Genomic DNA, 17,372 nt, shown 5'->3' on the forward strand with positions numbered 1-17,372 from the left:
GTCTTATCTTTTTCCTTGGCTCCATTCCGTCTGGTTTCGGGTTCTTTTCTTCTGATAAAATTTTCCAGGAATGTGAAGACCCCCCCATCCTTCCCAAACTGACCCCCCAAACTGCAGCCATTCTACAGCATTACATTACAGAACCTCGGCAAAGCTTTTCTCCCATTAAGGAACATGAAAAAACCAACATCACCATCCATCCATAACAATGACGGAACATGCGAAAAGCCAACATCACAATCCCGTTCAGAACAGAGGGATCAGCAGTGATCCGCCAGGAAAAAACACATCTGAGCATCAGCGGAGGAAAAAGCAGCTTTTTCCTGCTGTCTGCCGGTCAGAGCTCTTTAAATTGGGGCTGTCAAATGTCCCTGGCCACAGGAGATTGGGGAAGCAGAGGTGAAGGGAAAAAATCCTCTTTATTCCCTGATTGATCCCTGAGCTTGGGCTGCTCCAAAATGCAGCCCCAGAAAAAGAAGAAGCAGAGAGAGGGAATTTGTGCCTGCAGGGAGGGGCCTAAAGCCTCCTTAGGTTTTCAGCTCAAAGCAACTTTCTTTTTCATGGGGCCATAAATAGATTTTGAACTCCCTTTTTCACCTTCCTTCCTTTGTCCATTGTTACCTTTCTACCTTTGTTTGTTTGTAACTTTGAAACTTTCTACCTTTGTTTTTCTCCCCATTTTTACCTTTCTAACTTTGTTTGTTTCTAACACTCTACATTTCTAACTTTGTGCCTTTCTAAATTTGTTTTTTACTTTCTAACTTTTACCTTTCTAACCTTGTTTCTAACCTTCTTCTTAGAGTGGAGGCTCCTCTGGCCTCAGGCCCAGAGGGAAGCCAAAGCCTTAGGTTTGAATTGAAACCTTTGGACAAGCTGGCATCCATGAAGCCACACCAAAATGAAATAGAAATATAGATTTTTAACTTTTAGTAGAAATAGATGCTAAGTGCCTTAATCATGAAAAAGCTGTAGCAGAGATCTTCAACGCAGCTCTTGCTGCAGCAGTGTTACCTTTTCACAGAATTCTTTACTTTAGACAAAATCTAGATCAAATGACACTGTTGCCATTTTTTAGATGGAGTGTTCACATAAACAGTAAGAGCTGATAGAAACTGTATATGCAAATCTGTGTAACACAGATGTAACACTTGTGTGAGGCTTACGACTGTTAGAATTAGACCAGGGTGGGTTAAGAAAAAGAAAATTAGAATCGTGTGTTAATCTTACTGGTCAATTAACAAATATAATCCACGCTTCTGTAAGAAAAAATATAGTGTATGGAGCATATAGAAGAAGCAGATTTGCCTGTTGCTGCTGCTTGGCCTTATCATGTAACCCCATTCAAACTCTGCCTTCAAGAAAGCTGTGAGACTGTGAAATCAAGAACTTAGCAGAACAGCAGCCTCCTCTGCTCTTTCACCCTGGTCCGAGAAGGAAGGGTACCCTGTCAAAGGCTCAACACTTGCCTTTCTGACTTTGTTTCTAAATTTCTACCTTTCTAATTTTGTTTGTTTCTAATTTTTTTTTGTTTCTATCTTTGGTTTTAACTTTCTACCTTTAGAAATTTGTTCGTTTCTTGTATTTTACCTCTTTGTTTGTTTATAAATTTCTGGCATTGTAACTTTGTTTCTAACTTTCTACTTTTTAAATTTCATTTGTTTTTAACTTTTTACCATTCCTCCCAGGGAGGGATGTGTGCAGAATACCAAAACCTGTTAAGGTCTTCATTTTTACATCTATAGGCAAATGCTACTAATTTAGATGTAGATTCATTTTGAAATAAGCCAGCCCTCTCTCTCTACTCTGTAGCATATAGGAATATAAGAAGCTGGGAGTAGAGATGAGCAAGTTTTGAGAATAACGAGGCGGCGTTTTTCTGTAGGAAGGGAAGAAGCGAGTGCCTGGCGCCAGGAGCCGAGAGGCTCGGGCTGCAGGAGCTGCAGAGCGCCCTGAGCCGGCTTTTGCCTCTGCTCTGTCCGTGCCCCGCAGCGCGGCCCGGCCCCGGGCTGAGCTGGGCGGCGCTGCTGCCGCCTGGTGGCGAGAGCGCGGCACTGCCGGCCCCGGCACGGCGCCCCGGCGCTGCTGCCGCCCGGGGCCGGGGGAGCCGAGAGGGCGGCGGCCTCGGTGGCTGCCGAGCGTGGCAAGGGCAAGGAGCGAGCGGGGCCGCGTCTGTCAGCGGAGGGGAGGGGCGAAGGACGGTTCGGAGCGCCAAGGGACACGGGCGTGCATGAGCGGGGCCAGAGCGCTGCAAAGGAGCGGGCGCCGTGCGGGGCGGTGACCGCGACGAATGACAGCGCGGGGGGCGGCCCGGCGGGGCCGGTTTTGCGGGCAGCAGAGGCGCGGTCGCAGCGCGAGCCGGGGCGGGGAGCACCGGGCGAGCACGGTCGGAATAGAGCCGCCCGCGTGCCGCTCTCGAGAGGAAGGCGCAGTTCGGCGCTTTCGGGGCGGCGTAAGTGGCGTTTTTATTCGAACCTGCCCGGACCTTGCAGAGGGTGGGTGACACTTCCGCCACACTCAAGATGGCGGACGCAATAGGCCCCTGGGAGAGGTGTCCCCACCGATGCCTGCCGCCGGTCGCGGGGCCGTCGCCCCCCTCCGGCGCCGCTGACCCCACCACCCGTGTCTTCGCACCGGGAAGCAGCGCGGAAAATCTCGGGGAAAGCGCGGGGCCGGCATCGGAGTCCAGGCCGGATTCAGGCAGCTGAATAGACAGAAGCCCTAGTGAGGAGGGGGCCCTTGTGCGTACCACACTAAAGATGGCGGCTCGACCGGAAGTGGCTTCTGCCAGCACCCAAGATGGCGACAAAGGACGGAAGTTTCGTCACAGCTACACTAAAGATGGCGGCTTAACCGGAAGTGGCTTCTGCCAGCATCCAAGATGGCGACAAAGGGCGGAAGTTGCGTCACAGCCACACTAAAGATGGCAGCTCCACCAGAAGTGGCTTCTGCCAGCACCCAAGATGGCGGCAAAACCGGAAGTTAGATCATCGCCACACTAAAGATGGCGGTCGTTTACGCTGTTTCCTGACCTTCTCAAGATGGTGTCAGGGAAGGCCCCCTCTAGCTGCGTCTATTCGACTGCCTGAGCGTGACGCCGACGCCGACGCCAACCCAGCGCTTTCACGCATCTTTCTGAGGCGTTTCCCGCTATGCGGACGCCGACTGTGGGGTCAGCGGCGCCTGGGGTAGGCGGGAGCATTCAGGCAGCCGAATAGCCGGAGAGGGGTCCTCCACCGCCGCCATCTTGAGAAGGTCGAATCGCCACATTGGTGCGGTACCGGTAATTTCCGCCCTTCTTCGCCCGCAGTGGCAATGGCGGGGAGCCCGGGGAGCAGCGCGGCCGTTCGGGGGCACCGGGGCGGGTGCTCCGGGCTCGGAGGTGAGCGGGGAACGGGGACAGTCCCGGGACAGCGATGGGTGTTTGGCACAGGGATGGGTGTCCCGGGACAGGGGTGGGTGTCCCGGGACAGGGGTGGCTGTCCAGGTGCAGGGATGGGTTCCTGGGCGATCTAATGATATTATATAACGATCGTACAAGGAGATCTATATAAAGAATCCTCCCTTGTCACCCTTCTCCCAGCCCCGCTGTGTTTTCAGGATCTTGGGGGCAGAGTTTGGGTCTGGACAAGGCTCTCGGGCACAGGGTGGGATTCTTGGGGTGCAGGGCCAGGATTTGGACTCGATGCTCCCTGCGGGTCCCTTCCAGCCCAGGGAATGCTGCGATCCTGTGCCTCCGAGGGTGAAATAAAGGGGATCGGTGGGGTTTTTGCCCGCTGTGTTCACGGCCCCGCCGGCTCCGGGCGGGTTAAAGGCGCAGCTGCCCCGAGACAGCGGGACCGGCCGGGGCTGCTCGCTCCCGGTGCTGCCGCCTTGTGGGGAGAGCCCGGCACTGCAGCCCGGAACGGCGCTGGACACGGGATCGGCGTGGAACAGCAGCCCAGGGAATGCTGAGGCACCCCAGGGAATGCTGAGGTATCCCAGGGAATGCTGAGGCGTCCCAGGGAATGCTGAGGCGTCCCAGGGAAGGCTGAGGTGTCCCAGGGAATGCTGAGATGTCCCAGGGAAGGCTGAGGCGTCCCCTGCCCGGGGCACTCGGCAGTAAGTCCCCGATGTTGAGCGGAAAAAGGAAAGTTCTGGGTTAGTGGGAGGAGGTTTCTGGAATGGAGTTGGGTCAGGTGCTGATCCACGCATGGAATCACGGGGTGGTTTGGCTTGGAAGAGCCACCAAGATCATTTACGCTCTGTTTGTTGTCCGATTCCACAGCAAAGAACACCCAGAACTGCCACCTCACCCTCACAGACAGCAGGAATGTCTTCCACAGCTCTTGTTTTGGAATGGGAATGGGAATGGCTGGTGGGAGCTCTGGCAGGACCAGGTAAGAACAGAAATGGGATCATTCCGGCTGCTGCTGGAGGTGGTTTTCTGCTTTCAGGCTGTTCTTCTGATTGATCCTTTCACAGCACTGTTCTAGGGCACATTTGAGGGTAATTCCAGGAATTTCAAACCAGATAAAAACTGGTGGGGAAAAAATGTGAACCTGATCCATTTCTGGTAATTCCAAGCTTCTCCCACAACACTGTTCCAGGGGAAACCTGATGAAAGGGTGAAGATGCAGAGGAGCAAGTGCTGTAAACCCCCCTGGCACTCTGACAGAGCAGACCTTGCCGTACTCCCAGCAGATCTCTTGGAGAAAGTGTGGGATGGCAAGGTTTTCCAGGAAAGCAAAAGGAGGGCAGAGATGAGGGAATAGGCTTCCAGTTATTCCTTTAGCTGAAAGCCTGGGGGAATTGAGAGGGGCCACAAGAACTGTTTGTGTAGGAAAATGGGAGTTTGGGGGCATTTTTGAGGGAAAAGCTGAGGTGCTGTTTAAGGGAGGGAATGCACATTTTTGGGGTGGAAAAGGTTTAATCAATAATGTAGAGGAAGTAAAATGTTGGGGGTAAAAGTGGATGCAATCTGGAGGGGACAGAAGGAATATTTTGGAGGCAAAATGGGGAACTCAGTAGTGGACAGAGGGGGAACATTTTGGAGGCAACACTTGACAAACTCTCTGGGGTGGAGAACGAACACACTGAGGGAAAAATGAGGTGATGAGCAGTGGGCACGTAGGGAAGGTTGTGGGGGTAAATCTTGAGAAAAGCCCCGTGGTATTCAAGAAATCCTTGGAATCAGGACGGAGGAATTCAGCGGTGGAAAAACAGGGGAATTTTGCGGGGGTAAAACTTTAAAAGATCTAAGAGTTGAGAGTGAGTGCTTTTAGGTAAAAAGGATGTCTTGTTGAAGTTGGGCATCTGGATTGTGGCATTTATGGATCAGAGGGTGTGTTTCCAGAAAGTAGAAGATAAAGAAGACTCCCAAAGCCTCGGTAGCTGTGTTAAGAAATCCCTGCCAGGGAAGAAAGGTACCTAAAGCTCCTAGAAGTAGGGACTAATTAGCATGGGAAGGGAAAAACCCAGCCCAGTGGGAGAGAGCAGGCCGGGTAAGGGAAGAGAAGGATGCCCTTAAGAAGAAGCAGGGAAGGGGAATTTCTCGGTTTGCTAAAATGTATCAAAAAGTTTGGAATCTGGGTCTGTGTGGAGGCCGGGATTTTCTCTGCCGTATGCAGAGCCCAGCACTAGGAATAAAGTAATTCCAGGCTTTACAATGCCAAAAATGCAGTACCAGAGAGTTCTGTTGTCCCGAGGACTTGGGGGATATTTGGTAAAAATTTCTGGGGGCCCAGGCTGGACCAAGCTTTTCACACTGCCCGGATTCACGGGATCGGGGATTCCAGCGTGCCCTGCACAGGTTTTCCAGGGAAGTCCCAAATCTGTGTGAGCACAAAGCAGAATCCCCTGGGAGCTGTGAAGGCAACGGGATATTTCTTGGGAATTTTGAAGGATTAGGTGAGTCCTCAGTGTTAGGTTGGAATGAACGCAAATTGTCCGGGAGTTGCTGGTTTAGGGATGGCCAGGTCTGGATTTGGATTTGTGGGCACCGAGCGTTCCTTGTGTCAGCTTTAGGTCTGGGTTGGTGGGAATTGTCGGAGAAAAGAGAAGGGAATTGAAATGCAGAGCTCCATTCCTGGAGAAAGGATCAGGATGGGAGAGGAAAGGCTGTGGAGCTGCTGGGAGCTCCTGGAGAACAAAAGGATCTGATGTCTGGAGGCAAAAGCTGTGGAACAAAGCCTGAAAAGGGTGCGGGGTGGGGCGGAAGGGGGAGGAGGGCACTGCGGGGAGGGGGAAAGAGGGAAAGGATCCCTGCTCCAGGAATCCAGCAGGGACCAGGAGAGGATCATTTTCCATCTACTGCTCTCAGTGGAATCCTAATAAGGAAGATCAAAGGAAAGTGATTCGTTTGTTCTTAGGTTTGGAATGAAAGGTGCTCTTCCAGAGGGGAATATTCACCTGTTAAAATTCTGTTGGATCCAGGAAAAGAGGGAGGCAGCAGCTGGGGAATGAACAGGTGGATTTTTGGTGGATACAGGGAAAGACACGAGAAGGGGCTCTTAAGTAAAATACACCTCATGCGCAGCACCAGGAAAAGCTCCAGCTGCCCACTTTTCCAAGCTCTGACATTCCAGAGGAGTAAGCAGTGGTCAGCACATCGCTCTCTATATTCCTTGGATGCCCAGTGCTTTGTTGGGAAGAGGTGACATTTGGAAAGGAACAAATCCGGGGATATAATTCCTGATAGTGAGGCCCAGGTTTTGATATCCTTCCAGCACCCGAACGCAACAGAGGGAATCCTGGAGGAGGAGGTGGAAAACGCTGTCGCTCCGTTGGTGGAATTCCTGGGAAATGGAAAGCAGCAGAAGCAGCAAGAACAGAGTTGGAAGCAGGCTCCAGCCGGGTAAGGCAGCCGCCAAATCCTTTGGAATTAGAACTGGGCAGGGGTGGGAAGAATTAATTCTTAAGTTTGTAGCCCATGGATTCCTGAGCAGGATCCCGGCAGGGAAGACTGCAGGGATCGGCCTGGGGACTGTTCCCGGCTGGGGGCAGCGAGGCTTGGAATTGGCTGGAGGGAAGAAAGAGGGATCCTTTGAGCACAAGGATCAGCTGTGAAATGTGGAGATGGCATCAGACAATTCCTCGGGAGGGTTCAGTTCCTGGGCCAAATGGATCTCCTGCCTTGTGAAGGAGCTCAGAGATCTGGGAAGAGCCCAACCAGCGCAGGGAAAGGACTGGCAGATAAAACTGCTGGGGAACGGTGGGGAAAAGCATCCGAACAGGGGGCCTCGTTTTGTACAGGAATGGCACAAAAAATTGTCCGAAAGAGCAGGAATCCAATGGGATTTACATATTCCTTGGAGATCACAATCCAGTGGGAAGTCTGAGAGACGGTAACAAAGCCTAAAAAGGCAAATGAGCCTAATCTGCCCAAAGCCTCCAATGGCCACATTCCCTGGCATTGCTGAGGAATTCAGCCGAGCTTCAAGCAGAAGGTGAGCCCCTATGGAATCCTTTCTGGGAGACCATATCCAGCTGGGACTCTTCCTGGAGAAGGCCATGGGATATGGGTTATCCCAGGTGCAGAGAATATGTCATTTCCTCGGGAAAAACACTTGGATCACTGCATCACTTATTGTTTTAGGCTCACCAGTCACCCGGGCTATCCAAGTCCGTCCTCCCCAGCGGGGAGAGCGGGAGCATGTCCGGACATGGAGAATTTCTGGGAGAGACCGGGAGAAGGAAGAAGGCTCCAGCTTCACAGATCTGTGTCATAACCCATCCTGTCGGCCGCTCCTGTTTGATCCTGGTGGATTGGTCCTCTTGGATTCAACCTGAGCAGCGCTAATTGCTGGGAATGAAGCAGCCTTTGGTACTTCTTTTCCACGAAACCTCTCCATCCTGCCCTTCAATCCTGTTGCAAACACGGGAAAAACCTAAAACTCCGTTTTTCCCCCACTCTCCCCTTCACTTTGCCTCCTCTTTTCTTGCAGGCTTTGGGCTATCCAGGCTTGGATGTGGATTAGGCAGAGCACCCTGTAAGCTCAGCTCCAGGTGGGATTGCAGCGGTGTTGGAAGCACCAGGGATTCTCCCAAGGTTTGGTGTGAGGAGCTGCATCTTGGGAGGGGCTGGGATTTTGTGCACTTCTGGGTTTTTTTTTTCCTGAATGCCTTTTGGGCGGGCTCAGAGAAAAAGCTGAAAACCAAAGAAGCTGAGGGGGGTTCCCAAATTCCTTTCCAGCCCTTCAGAGGAGGCACAAAGCCACGTGCAGCTGAGGAAAGGGATGTGAGGAGAATGGCAATAATGGAGCCTCGGGACTCTGCACTTCATTCTTTTCACGTGTTTGGAGGTGCAGGAAATGCCAAACCCCACAGGAATTCTGTGTCTGTAACATTGGGTGCAACCTCTTGAAACCCAAGTGCTCAGAGTGGGGTTTTCCCAAGGGTAAATCCCGATGTGACATGGCAAAGCTTCAGTGAGGATTTCCAGGCTTGACTGCGCAGCTTTTGGGAAAGCTCAGGAGCCAAACAATATCAGATTTCTATGGGATTTGGATCAAACGTGGCGTTTAAATGTGGGACAGCTCAGCTCCCTGGGTGGGAAAGTGCTTGGAGTAGCCAAGCTGAGCCATTTTTGAGAATTCCAAGCATTGTGTCCTTATGCTCCTTAATACAGCGTTTAAATAATTGATACTGAATGGAAACAGTATCAGGGGGATTTGTTAGAGTGGCAGGGATGTTTTTTCACCTGGCAGTGTGTCGGGATAGTCAAGACTCCTTATGTCAGAATTAATTGCTCTTCCTTCTTTTCCCTTTTGTTCTTTCTAGATTGTGGCTGAGTGGGAAGAATGTTTGGGGTAAAGAAACGAAATGCCCGAGGGAAGCTTCGTGTTCCCATGGGGCTGCTTTAGGTACGTGCAGGTTCTGAGCTGCACCGCGACTTGAGGCTCCCACAGAAGCCTTCCGAAGCTGGAAGGGCCGGGAAAGAGAATTCCAGGAGAGGTGTGGGAAGCGCTTTCTGCCAGGTCTGGGCAGCGTTGAGGTGGGAATGACTTCAAAGTGTTCCTTGTCCCTGTCCTGTTCCCAGCCCAGGAGAAGTTGGTGTTCCCCGAGCGGCTGCAGTTCCCTGGATGTGGCGGGAGGAGGTCTGTGCCGGAGAGTGGGAGAAATGTCCCCACCCGGTGCCGTGTCCTTGGCGGGCAGAGAGCGCCGGTCGTGGCAAGGGAGGTTTGTGAGTATGGAATCAATCCTAGCTCCTTTTTAAGGGAGTGTTTTAATGAGTCATCAGCGGGCACCCCTTTTAGCCAGGTTTAGTTAAGTTCCTTTTGCACAGGTTTCATGTTGCTTTGATGGTGAAGTCACCAAACCCTGAAGTTTGCTAAATTACCCCTGAAAAGCTTTAATGAACCAATGCTGAGGGAACTGGGGATTGGATATCTGGGATCTTATGGCCCTTTGAGGCCATGTTGGGTTTACCCCTGATTTTGGTGCCAAGGGAAACTCTAAGTTAAGAATAATCCAAATATGAAGCACTTCTCACAAAACTCAGCTTTGCAAACCTTTATTTGAGCTAAAAAGGAAAAGATGGGAATGCCCTTGGCAGAAAAGCAGCTGTGAGGCCCAGCAGGCTTCAAATGCCTGTCAGCAGGAGCTCCAGGAGAAATGGCTGCTGGCTCCGGGCATCTTGGGCTTTCCAGGCGGGTTTTGTACTGGCTTGCAAGGCAGTTTTCCTGCCTCTGGGGGGTGGCACCTGCATCCCACTGGAAAGGGAAAATGTGGAGAGAGCGCCAAGCGGGAAGGCGGTTGCTGATGTGTGTCCTTGGATTGCAGTTCCTCCCGGTGGGTCTGTGCTGCTGGAAGTACAAAGGAGATCAGTCCTGGAGTACGTGTGGGTTCACCTGTGGGGCTTGGGAGAGACGCTGGACGTGAAATTCCAGGGATGTTCCCCTTGCTGGAGTGAGAAGCAGTGGAAGCAGTTTGCTGTCTGCTTCTTCATCCCCTTCACCTCAGTCCCCTGGGGCTCCAGGTAATCCCCTCTCACCTTTGCTTTTCCAAGGGTCTCTAAATGAGTGCTTGAGCTTTGGTGTAGCTCCCTTTTACAGGGAAGATCTGTTCCAGGAAAGGTCTCCTGGTCTGGACTGATGGCGTTGCAGGAAGAGCAGGAAACCCCACCGCTCCTGTGGCTCCCTCATCTGATTTGGCTGCAGGCCGCAAGGCTCATTCCCAAGTGTCATCCCCTGGCTCCGTGACTCGGTGAGGTTGTGTTCCCCCAAAGGCCAGGGGCCGCTTTGTGTTGCAGTTCACGAACGTCCAGCTCGGTGGTGCTGGGTTTGGTTTTTGTGTGCAATGAAGGCACTAAAAATTCCCCTCCTTCACTGGCACAGCCCTGGAGTGGGAGCAGATTCCCCTTATCCCGGAGTTAGCCCGCTCCTGCCCTGGATCCCTGCGGTGCCGTGTGTTCTCCAAGCTCACAGCACTGCTGGCTCTAAACAAGAAAAACAATCCCTGTTCCTTCTCTTCTCCGTCCTTGATGCTCCCAGGCCCTGCATCTCCCTGGCTATTCCCTGTGTGAGTCTTCATCTCCATCCCACCTTATCCTGATCAAATAAGGGCCTGAGATGTGTTTAGCAGCAAATGCATTCTTGTAAAGAAAGCCAAGTGCAAAGAGCATCCAGATGCAGAGAAGTCTTTAGAAAAGCACTCCGGACGTGCAAATGAGGGATATGTCTTCCTGCATCTCCTGTTGTTTTTCTCTGTCAGGTTTTGGAGGGGTTTCTCTCCGCGATTTCCTGCGATCCAGGTGCGTCCCTTCCTTTGTCCAAATCCAGTGCCAGAGGATTGAACAGCTGACGAGGGGGGTCTGGGATGAAAATGGTTCTGCTAAAATGAGGGAAACAATGCTGGAAGAGAAATGAGCATCCTTATAATGCTTGGAATAAAAGTGCTGGAGAAGGACACTTTTTATTTGATATGGTGTCATTCTCCTTTTTTTTCCATGGATAAAACTCCATGGTGAGCAATCAGAGCAGAAATATGAAATGCAGGAGTCTTGCATTCCACAGTGGGATTAACTTCCCTTTTCTGCTCTCTTTCAGGACAGGAACAACCACTGAACTCGTCCCATCTTTGGGACCAGGAGCTTTGGTGTTGGAGCAGCCAAAGCCAGCTTGGGCCCCCCTTGTCCTGCCCGTGGTGTGGATGAGTGGCAGGCTCCTCTTCTCTTCTGTGCTGGGGTGAACTGCTTAGGGAATGCTATTTCTGGCAGCCCAGTCCTAGCCATGGCTGCTGGAAAAAGGCACAGGTGAAGAGGCAACTGCCAGAGTTCCTTGGGGATGATAGAATTGTGGTGTTTGGCTGTGCCCAGAGGGGCAGGTTGGGCATTATTTGCGTGTCTGAGGACTGGTTTGGGTGTTGGGGAGCCCAGGGAGCTGAGCTCTCAGTGCATTCCCAGCTCTCCCAGGGGTGGGAGCTGGTGCAGGGCTGGGTGACAGCCTCTGGTTGGGCTCGGGGCAGGCACTGGCCCCGGCACAGACACGGGGTGGTTTGGGGACACTTGGGGAGCAATGGGAGGAAAATGAGGGATGGTGCTGGGCAGAGCGATCAGCCTGCGCTTGTGTCAGCGCAGCTGTACAGGGCACTGGGATCTGGGTAAAACACCAGCTCTCCTGGTGTTCAGGGATGCAAGGTCTGAGGGACTGGATTTACCTGGGGCTTTCCAGGACAGCAGGAACAAGAGGAAATGTGGTGCCAGAGCTGCGTCCCATTAGGTTGCATTTCCCTCTTTCCCATTTCCATTTCCTCCTCTGTGCAGGTGTCCCCTACAGCCCATGAGCACGGGGCCGGTGACAACTCCCTGTCTGTAGAGGGATTCCTTATGGAACAAGGGCATATGATACCCCTGGAAAGATTGGACAACCCAGGGTTGCTGAGGAAAAGCCCCTGAACAGGTCCCTGACTGCAGGCAGCCCTGAGAGTCCTTGGCAAGGTATACAGCTGCCCAGCTGCCCCTCTGATTAGAGGCCATCTAGAGGGACTGGGCGTGAATCTTTGCAAAAGTAGATATAAGTTGGCATAGTTGAACAATAAGGGGAGAAGGATGCTTAATCGTATCGGGGTACGTGTCGTTTATGCGGCCAGCCCTCCGGACTCGGTCCCTAACACCTGTCCTCCTCCTGTCCCCCTGTGCCCCTTTTGTTGGACAAGTCTCAAATGGCAACACACATTCCCAAAGACTGTCTGCTTCCTTAAATCCACAGACCAGCTAGTGCTGTCACTGAACAGCTGAAATGAGCTTTCAGAGCCTAGAAACTAGCAGGAGTGACAAACAAAGGGATTTGAATCTGGAAATAGGTGAGTTCCACCCACCTGCTGCTGCTGATGCAGAGACTGGGGCTCAGGGCATCTGCGCAGCCCTTCCCTTTGGCACTGATCCTGCACTAGAATGTTGTGTTGTTGCCAAACCGGGCCTCAAACCAGGAGAAGGTAAGGCCTGACCATTTGCCCCTGAACCTGGCACACCCCACAGTGTGTTATCTGGAGAGTGTGCCTCAGCTGGTGTCACTTAAGTTTCACCAGAGTTGCAAGTTGGCTCCTGCTCTGGGCAATTCTGAGCGACCATCGCATCAGTTCTGCACTAAACACCGTTTAGCCAGACCCAGAGATTTGGCCACACAGTGACTTCTGAACAGAAAATCCAAATGCAGGAAAAGTGCTTGGACCACGGATGGGCCTGGGTACAGCCTGGGTCTTTGTGGGTCACTGTCAATCCAGGCCCTTACAGTCTCTCCTCATCTTTCTTCTAGGCTCCCTTCAGGCACAGGAGCCCTTGCTCACTGGTGGTTTTGACTATTCTCTGTCAAGGAAATGAGTTGAATTTCCTTGTCAGATCTAGTAGGCTTTTATACTCGGGCTTCTCTGCTGTGGGATTCATACTCAGAGACTGGTGTTTGTGTCTGGACACTTCCAGAAGGTGGATGTTATCCCTGGATGTATAAAGAAAACGCCTATCCATCATCTCTTAGGCAATGAGACTGTGCAGGTGACTGGCATGGCAGCCTTTCCACCAGTTCACCGGTTGAGCTGGTGCCAAGGTGAGCCCAGTCTCTAAATTTCCCTTGCATGCCTCAAGGCGTGCATCGTAAGATTCGTGCTTGTTGGAAGGACAGGATTGAGCCGGTCTCCCGTGCAGTGAGTGTCAGGCGACGTTCTCTTTGCTGCACATTGGTGACTCCAGGGGGTTCTGGAGTAATACAGACATGCTGGCTAGAGAAGGCACAAAAGAGTGCTTTCCTTTCAAACACGGGAACTGGTGAAAAAGTGTGGTTTGTCTCTCACTGCCTGCGTTCCCTTCAACCCAGGGAGGCCGTATGGAGCCGATGACTTCCTGCCTGTGTTGACACGTGTGCTAGCCCAGTGTGATGAGCTGGAGACTGAAATCGAATACATGACAGAGCTGCTGGATCCATCCTTGCTGTGTGGAGAAGGTAATGGATTTTTTTATTTTTACTGGAACTGCCTGAAGGACTAGCGAGGGGACGTTCTTCCTCACAGCACAGTTGCTGTTCCCCTTGTTTAAATAAGAATGCTGTTAAGGCGAGACTAATGATAGGGATGTTGATAGTGTAGCAGGAGAATGTCCTCATCATTTGCACTGCTGCATCTGGGGGAGCACTCGGATGGTGGAGCATTGCTTAAAGGAGGTGCCAAGGGACGAACCTTTGTGCCAGGCAGCAGCAGGTGAGCCACGGTGTGGATTTGCAAGGGGAGGGTGTCTTTCTTCTTTTCCCTTTTGATTTCATCTTGCCACACCTTCCCCAAGTGCCCCCAGAAAAAAAGGGGGGTTACGAGGACAGAAGGAGTTTAAATTGAGGGAAGAAGCCCCATTGTCCCTGCTTTTTAAAGGTTTTAATTGAGGTAAAAATCGCCCTTTTCCCATCATTTGAGAGATTTGAGGGAAGCCCCTCTCTTTCTGATATTTTGGGGGATAAAATTGAAGGGGAGAACCCCTTTATTTGCCATTGTATTTGCTTAAATTGAGGTAAACACCCCCTGTTGCCTCAGTTCCAGGGGCTAAACTGAAAGAAACTCCAGCTTTTCCAGCATTTGAAGGGTTTAGATGGGGGCGTGCCTCTGCATTAACAAAAGTTAGAAATAAAGTTTATTTTTCTTTATAGCTTAAATTTAAAAAAGCAGCAGTAGCACTTTTAATGCTCCCTGGGAGTAAAAAAAAAAAAAAGTTTTACATATAGAATTTTTACTCCCAGGGAACATTAAAAGTGCTACTGCTGCACCAGACTTATTATTTTTCTTCTTTTTATATATAGTATATAGGGCCCCTAATTAGTGCTCCAGCTGGAGTAAGCAATTGAATTGATTAATCAGTACCTAGCTGCTCCCATCTGGAGCACTAATTGAATTAGGTAATTGGATACCACCCACACCTATCACTCATCCTAAGCTCCACCCCCCACACATGCACCACCGCCCCCCTGGCCCCCGTCACACCCCCCCGGCCCCGGTCACCGCCCCCCTGGCCCCCGTCACACTCCCCCGGCCCCGGTCACCGCCCCCCTGGCCCGCGTCGCGCCGCTCCGCCCCCCGGCACCGCCCCCCGCCGCGCGCGTCACACCACTCCGCCCCCCGCCGCTTTCGTCACGCCGCTCCGCCCCCCGGCACCGCCCCCGCCGCTTTCGTCACGCCGCTCCGCCCCCCGGCGCCTGCGTCACGCCGCCTGCGTCACGCCGCTCCGCCCCCGGCACCGCCCCCCGCCGCCTGCGTCACGCCGCTCCGCCCCCGGCACCGCCCCCGGCGCCTGCGTCACGCCGCTCCGCCCCCGGCACCGCCCCCGCCGCTTTCGTCACGCCGCTCCGCCCCCCGGCGCCTGCGTCACGCCGCCTGCGTCACGCCGCTCCGCCCCCGGCACCGCCCCCGCCGCTTTCGTCACGCCGCTCCGCCCCCCGGCGCCTGCGTCACGCCGCTCCGCCCCCGGCACCGCCCCCCTGGCCCGCGTCACGCCGCTCCGCCCCCGGCACCGCCCCCGCCGCTTGCGTCACGCCGCTCCGCCCCCCGGCACCGCCCCCGCCGCTTGCGTCACGCCGCTCCGCCCCCCGGAACCGCCCCCAGCGCCTGCGTCACGCCGCTCCGCCCCCCGGAACCGCCCCCCTGGCCCGCGTCGCGCCGCTCCGCCCCCCGGAACCGCCCCCGGCGCCTGCGTCACGCCGCTCCGCCCCCCGGAACCGCCCCCCTGGCCCGCGTCGCGCCGCTCCGCCCCCCGGAACCGCCCCCGGCGCCTGCGTCACGCCGCCCCGCCCCCGGCACCGCCCCCTTCTTTCGCGCGCGCGCGCGAAATGTAGCCCCGCCCCCCTCCCCTCACGGCATTTCCCGCCCCCGGCACCGCCCCTCCGCCAGTCCCGCGCCGATCCTGCACCTGCCGGCACCCAGAGCCCACCGGTCCGGCACCCGCCGCCGCCTGCAGCCACCCGCCAGCCCTCCGTGAGCCTCCGCCGCCGCCTGCAGCCACCCGCCAGCCCTCCGTGAGCCGCCGCCAACCCCCCACCGCTCCCGCACCGCTCCGCCGCCTCACACCCCCCCGCCGCTCCCCCCTCCCGCCATTCCGGGTCCCCTCACAGCACCCCGCCACCCCGCGCCGCCTCACGGCAGCCCCCCCCGGTATTCCGGACCCCCTCAGGGTACCCCCCACCCCTCGCCGCCCGCGGGTCCCCTCACAGCACCCCCCGCCGCCTCACGGCAGCCCCTCCCGCCATTACAGCCCCCCTCAGGGTATCCCCCGCCCCTCGCCGCCCGCGGGTCCCCTCATGGCACCCCCCCACCCCGCGCCGCCTCACGGCAGCCCCTCCCGGTACCCCGGACCCCCTCAGGGTACCCCCCACCCCTCGCCGCCCGCGGGTCCCCTCAGGGCAGCTCCCCCGCCATTACAGCCCCCCTCAGGGTATCCCCCGCCCCTCGCCGCCCACGGGTCCCCTCAGGGCACCCCCCCCACCCCGCGCCGCCTCACGGCAGCCCTTCCCGCCATTGCGACCCCCCTCAGGGCAGCCCCCCCCCTCGCCGCCCGCGGGTCCCCTCAGGGGACCCCCCCACCCCGCGCCGCCTCACGGCGGCCCTTCCCGCCATTCCGGCTCCCCTCAGGGCAGCCCCCCCTTCCCGCCATTCACGTACCACCCCACAGCACCCCTCAGGCCACCATTTCAGCCCACCCAGCCACAGCAGGCAGACCCCCCCACACCAGGAGAGCAGCACAGCCCTCATGAAAGGAGAACACCCACAGAAAAAAGGTTAGAAAAACACAAAAAGGGTAGCAGCCAAGGAAGGACACAATAAAGGCTGAGAGCCCAGGGGGAGATTGCAGGGGGGTATAATAAAGGCCAAGAGCCCAAGGGGGAGGCAGCAGGAGAATATAATAAAGGCTAAGAGCCCAGAGGGAAGCTAGGGAATAAAGAGAAAGGGCTCAAAAATCACACACTCCACAACAAACACAAGGGGTACGATACACAAGCCCTGTTCCCTAAACCAAACCTTAACCAGGACCCCAAACAAATCCCCTTTCTCCCCAAAAAGCAGCCACAGGTAGCAGCCCTCCCCACAGCTGGAGGCAATCACCCCAAATACCGAGCCCATGCCAGCACCCTCCCCACAGCTGGAGGCAATTGCCCTGAAGGCCGAGCCCATGCCAGCACCCTCCCCACAGCTGGAGGCAATAATCCAAAATGCTGAGCCCATGCCTGTAGGTGACTAGGGACAGGCGTTCGGAAGATATCGCGTTGTACGGGACAGGTCAAACCCCTCCCCTCTACAGGTAATAGGTGAGCAGAAGGAAGTGACGCGGCAAACCCAGGTTATTTAACCCTATGTAATCCATGAATAAACGCCAGTTTGCCGTCCACCACATTGGTGTCTGTGAGCTGATGGTCCGAACGACCTGAGGTGGTCGTCGTGCCGTTCCTGAACCAGGTCGCTACGCCTCCGAGAGGCAACAAGTGGTGCCGAAACCCGGGACCCAGAATCGGGATCGGGAATTCGCCTGGACGGGTGAACGGCGGCCGGTGCGGCAGGACCAGCCCGGCGGGGAGGACGCTCCCGGACCAGCGAGGAGGATGGAAGCTCTCGCGAAGGTCGTATCTCAGATTCATAAGCAATGGGGTATCGATTGCAAACCGAAAGATTTTACACTCGCTGTTGCGAGGCTATTGGAAATTGGGGTCATAGACCGACCGGTGGATATCCTCCACCCAGAAGTATGGGACAGATGTACTAAGGCTCTAGCCGATGAAACAATGTCCTCGGGTTTGGGGAAATACCTTAAATTATGGGGAAAAGTCGTGCAGGCTTTGCGTAAGGCCCTGCAAGAGCAGGAGACCTGGAAAGCCGCACGGAACTGTTTGCTGGCCACACCGCGGTTGGGAGTTGGTGCGACCACGCAAACTACG

At 54.8% G+C, this 17,372-nt stretch overlaps 1 protein-coding gene across 3 annotated transcripts; it reads left to right on the forward strand.

Annotated features, from left to right (window-relative positions):
• Positions 1-2,519: 2,519 nt before the first annotated feature.
• On the forward strand, positions 2,520-16,843 carry LOC138100374 (uncharacterized). Of its 3 annotated transcripts, XM_068998200.1 has the most exons (14): positions 2,520-3,379; positions 4,265-4,376; positions 6,705-6,832; positions 7,231-7,424; positions 7,574-7,801; positions 7,923-8,026; positions 8,758-8,840; positions 9,017-9,156; positions 9,760-9,955; positions 10,048-10,182; positions 10,470-10,497; positions 10,690-10,729; positions 11,025-13,412; positions 13,555-14,235. In XM_068998200.1, the coding sequence occupies exons 7-13, from the start codon at positions 8,800-8,802 to the stop codon at positions 11,129-11,131; spliced, it is 687 nt and encodes a 228-aa protein (XP_068854301.1). In that variant the 5' UTR covers positions 2,520-3,379; positions 4,265-4,376; positions 6,705-6,832; positions 7,231-7,424; positions 7,574-7,801; positions 7,923-8,026; positions 8,758-8,799; the 3' UTR covers positions 11,132-13,412; positions 13,555-14,235. The 3 variants fall into 3 exon arrangements, with proteins under 3 accessions (XP_068854301.1, XP_068854300.1, XP_068854299.1); XM_068998199.1 differs by lacking the exons at positions 2,520-3,379; positions 4,265-4,376; positions 6,705-6,832; ... (3 more) ...; positions 8,758-8,840; positions 9,017-9,156 and adding an exon at positions 16,818-16,843 and having other exon boundaries at positions 9,167-9,955; positions 13,555-13,665; XM_068998198.1 differs by lacking the exons at positions 2,520-3,379; positions 4,265-4,376; positions 6,705-6,832; ... (3 more) ...; positions 8,758-8,840; positions 9,017-9,156 and having other exon boundaries at positions 9,167-9,955.
• The last annotated feature ends 529 nt before the right edge of the window (positions 16,844-17,372 follow it).

The sequence above is a fragment of the Aphelocoma coerulescens genome, chromosome 31 (genome assembly GCF_041296385.1).
Source record: "Aphelocoma coerulescens isolate FSJ_1873_10779 chromosome 31, UR_Acoe_1.0, whole genome shotgun sequence".
Classification (NCBI taxonomy): domain Eukaryota; kingdom Metazoa; phylum Chordata; class Aves; order Passeriformes; family Corvidae; genus Aphelocoma; species Aphelocoma coerulescens.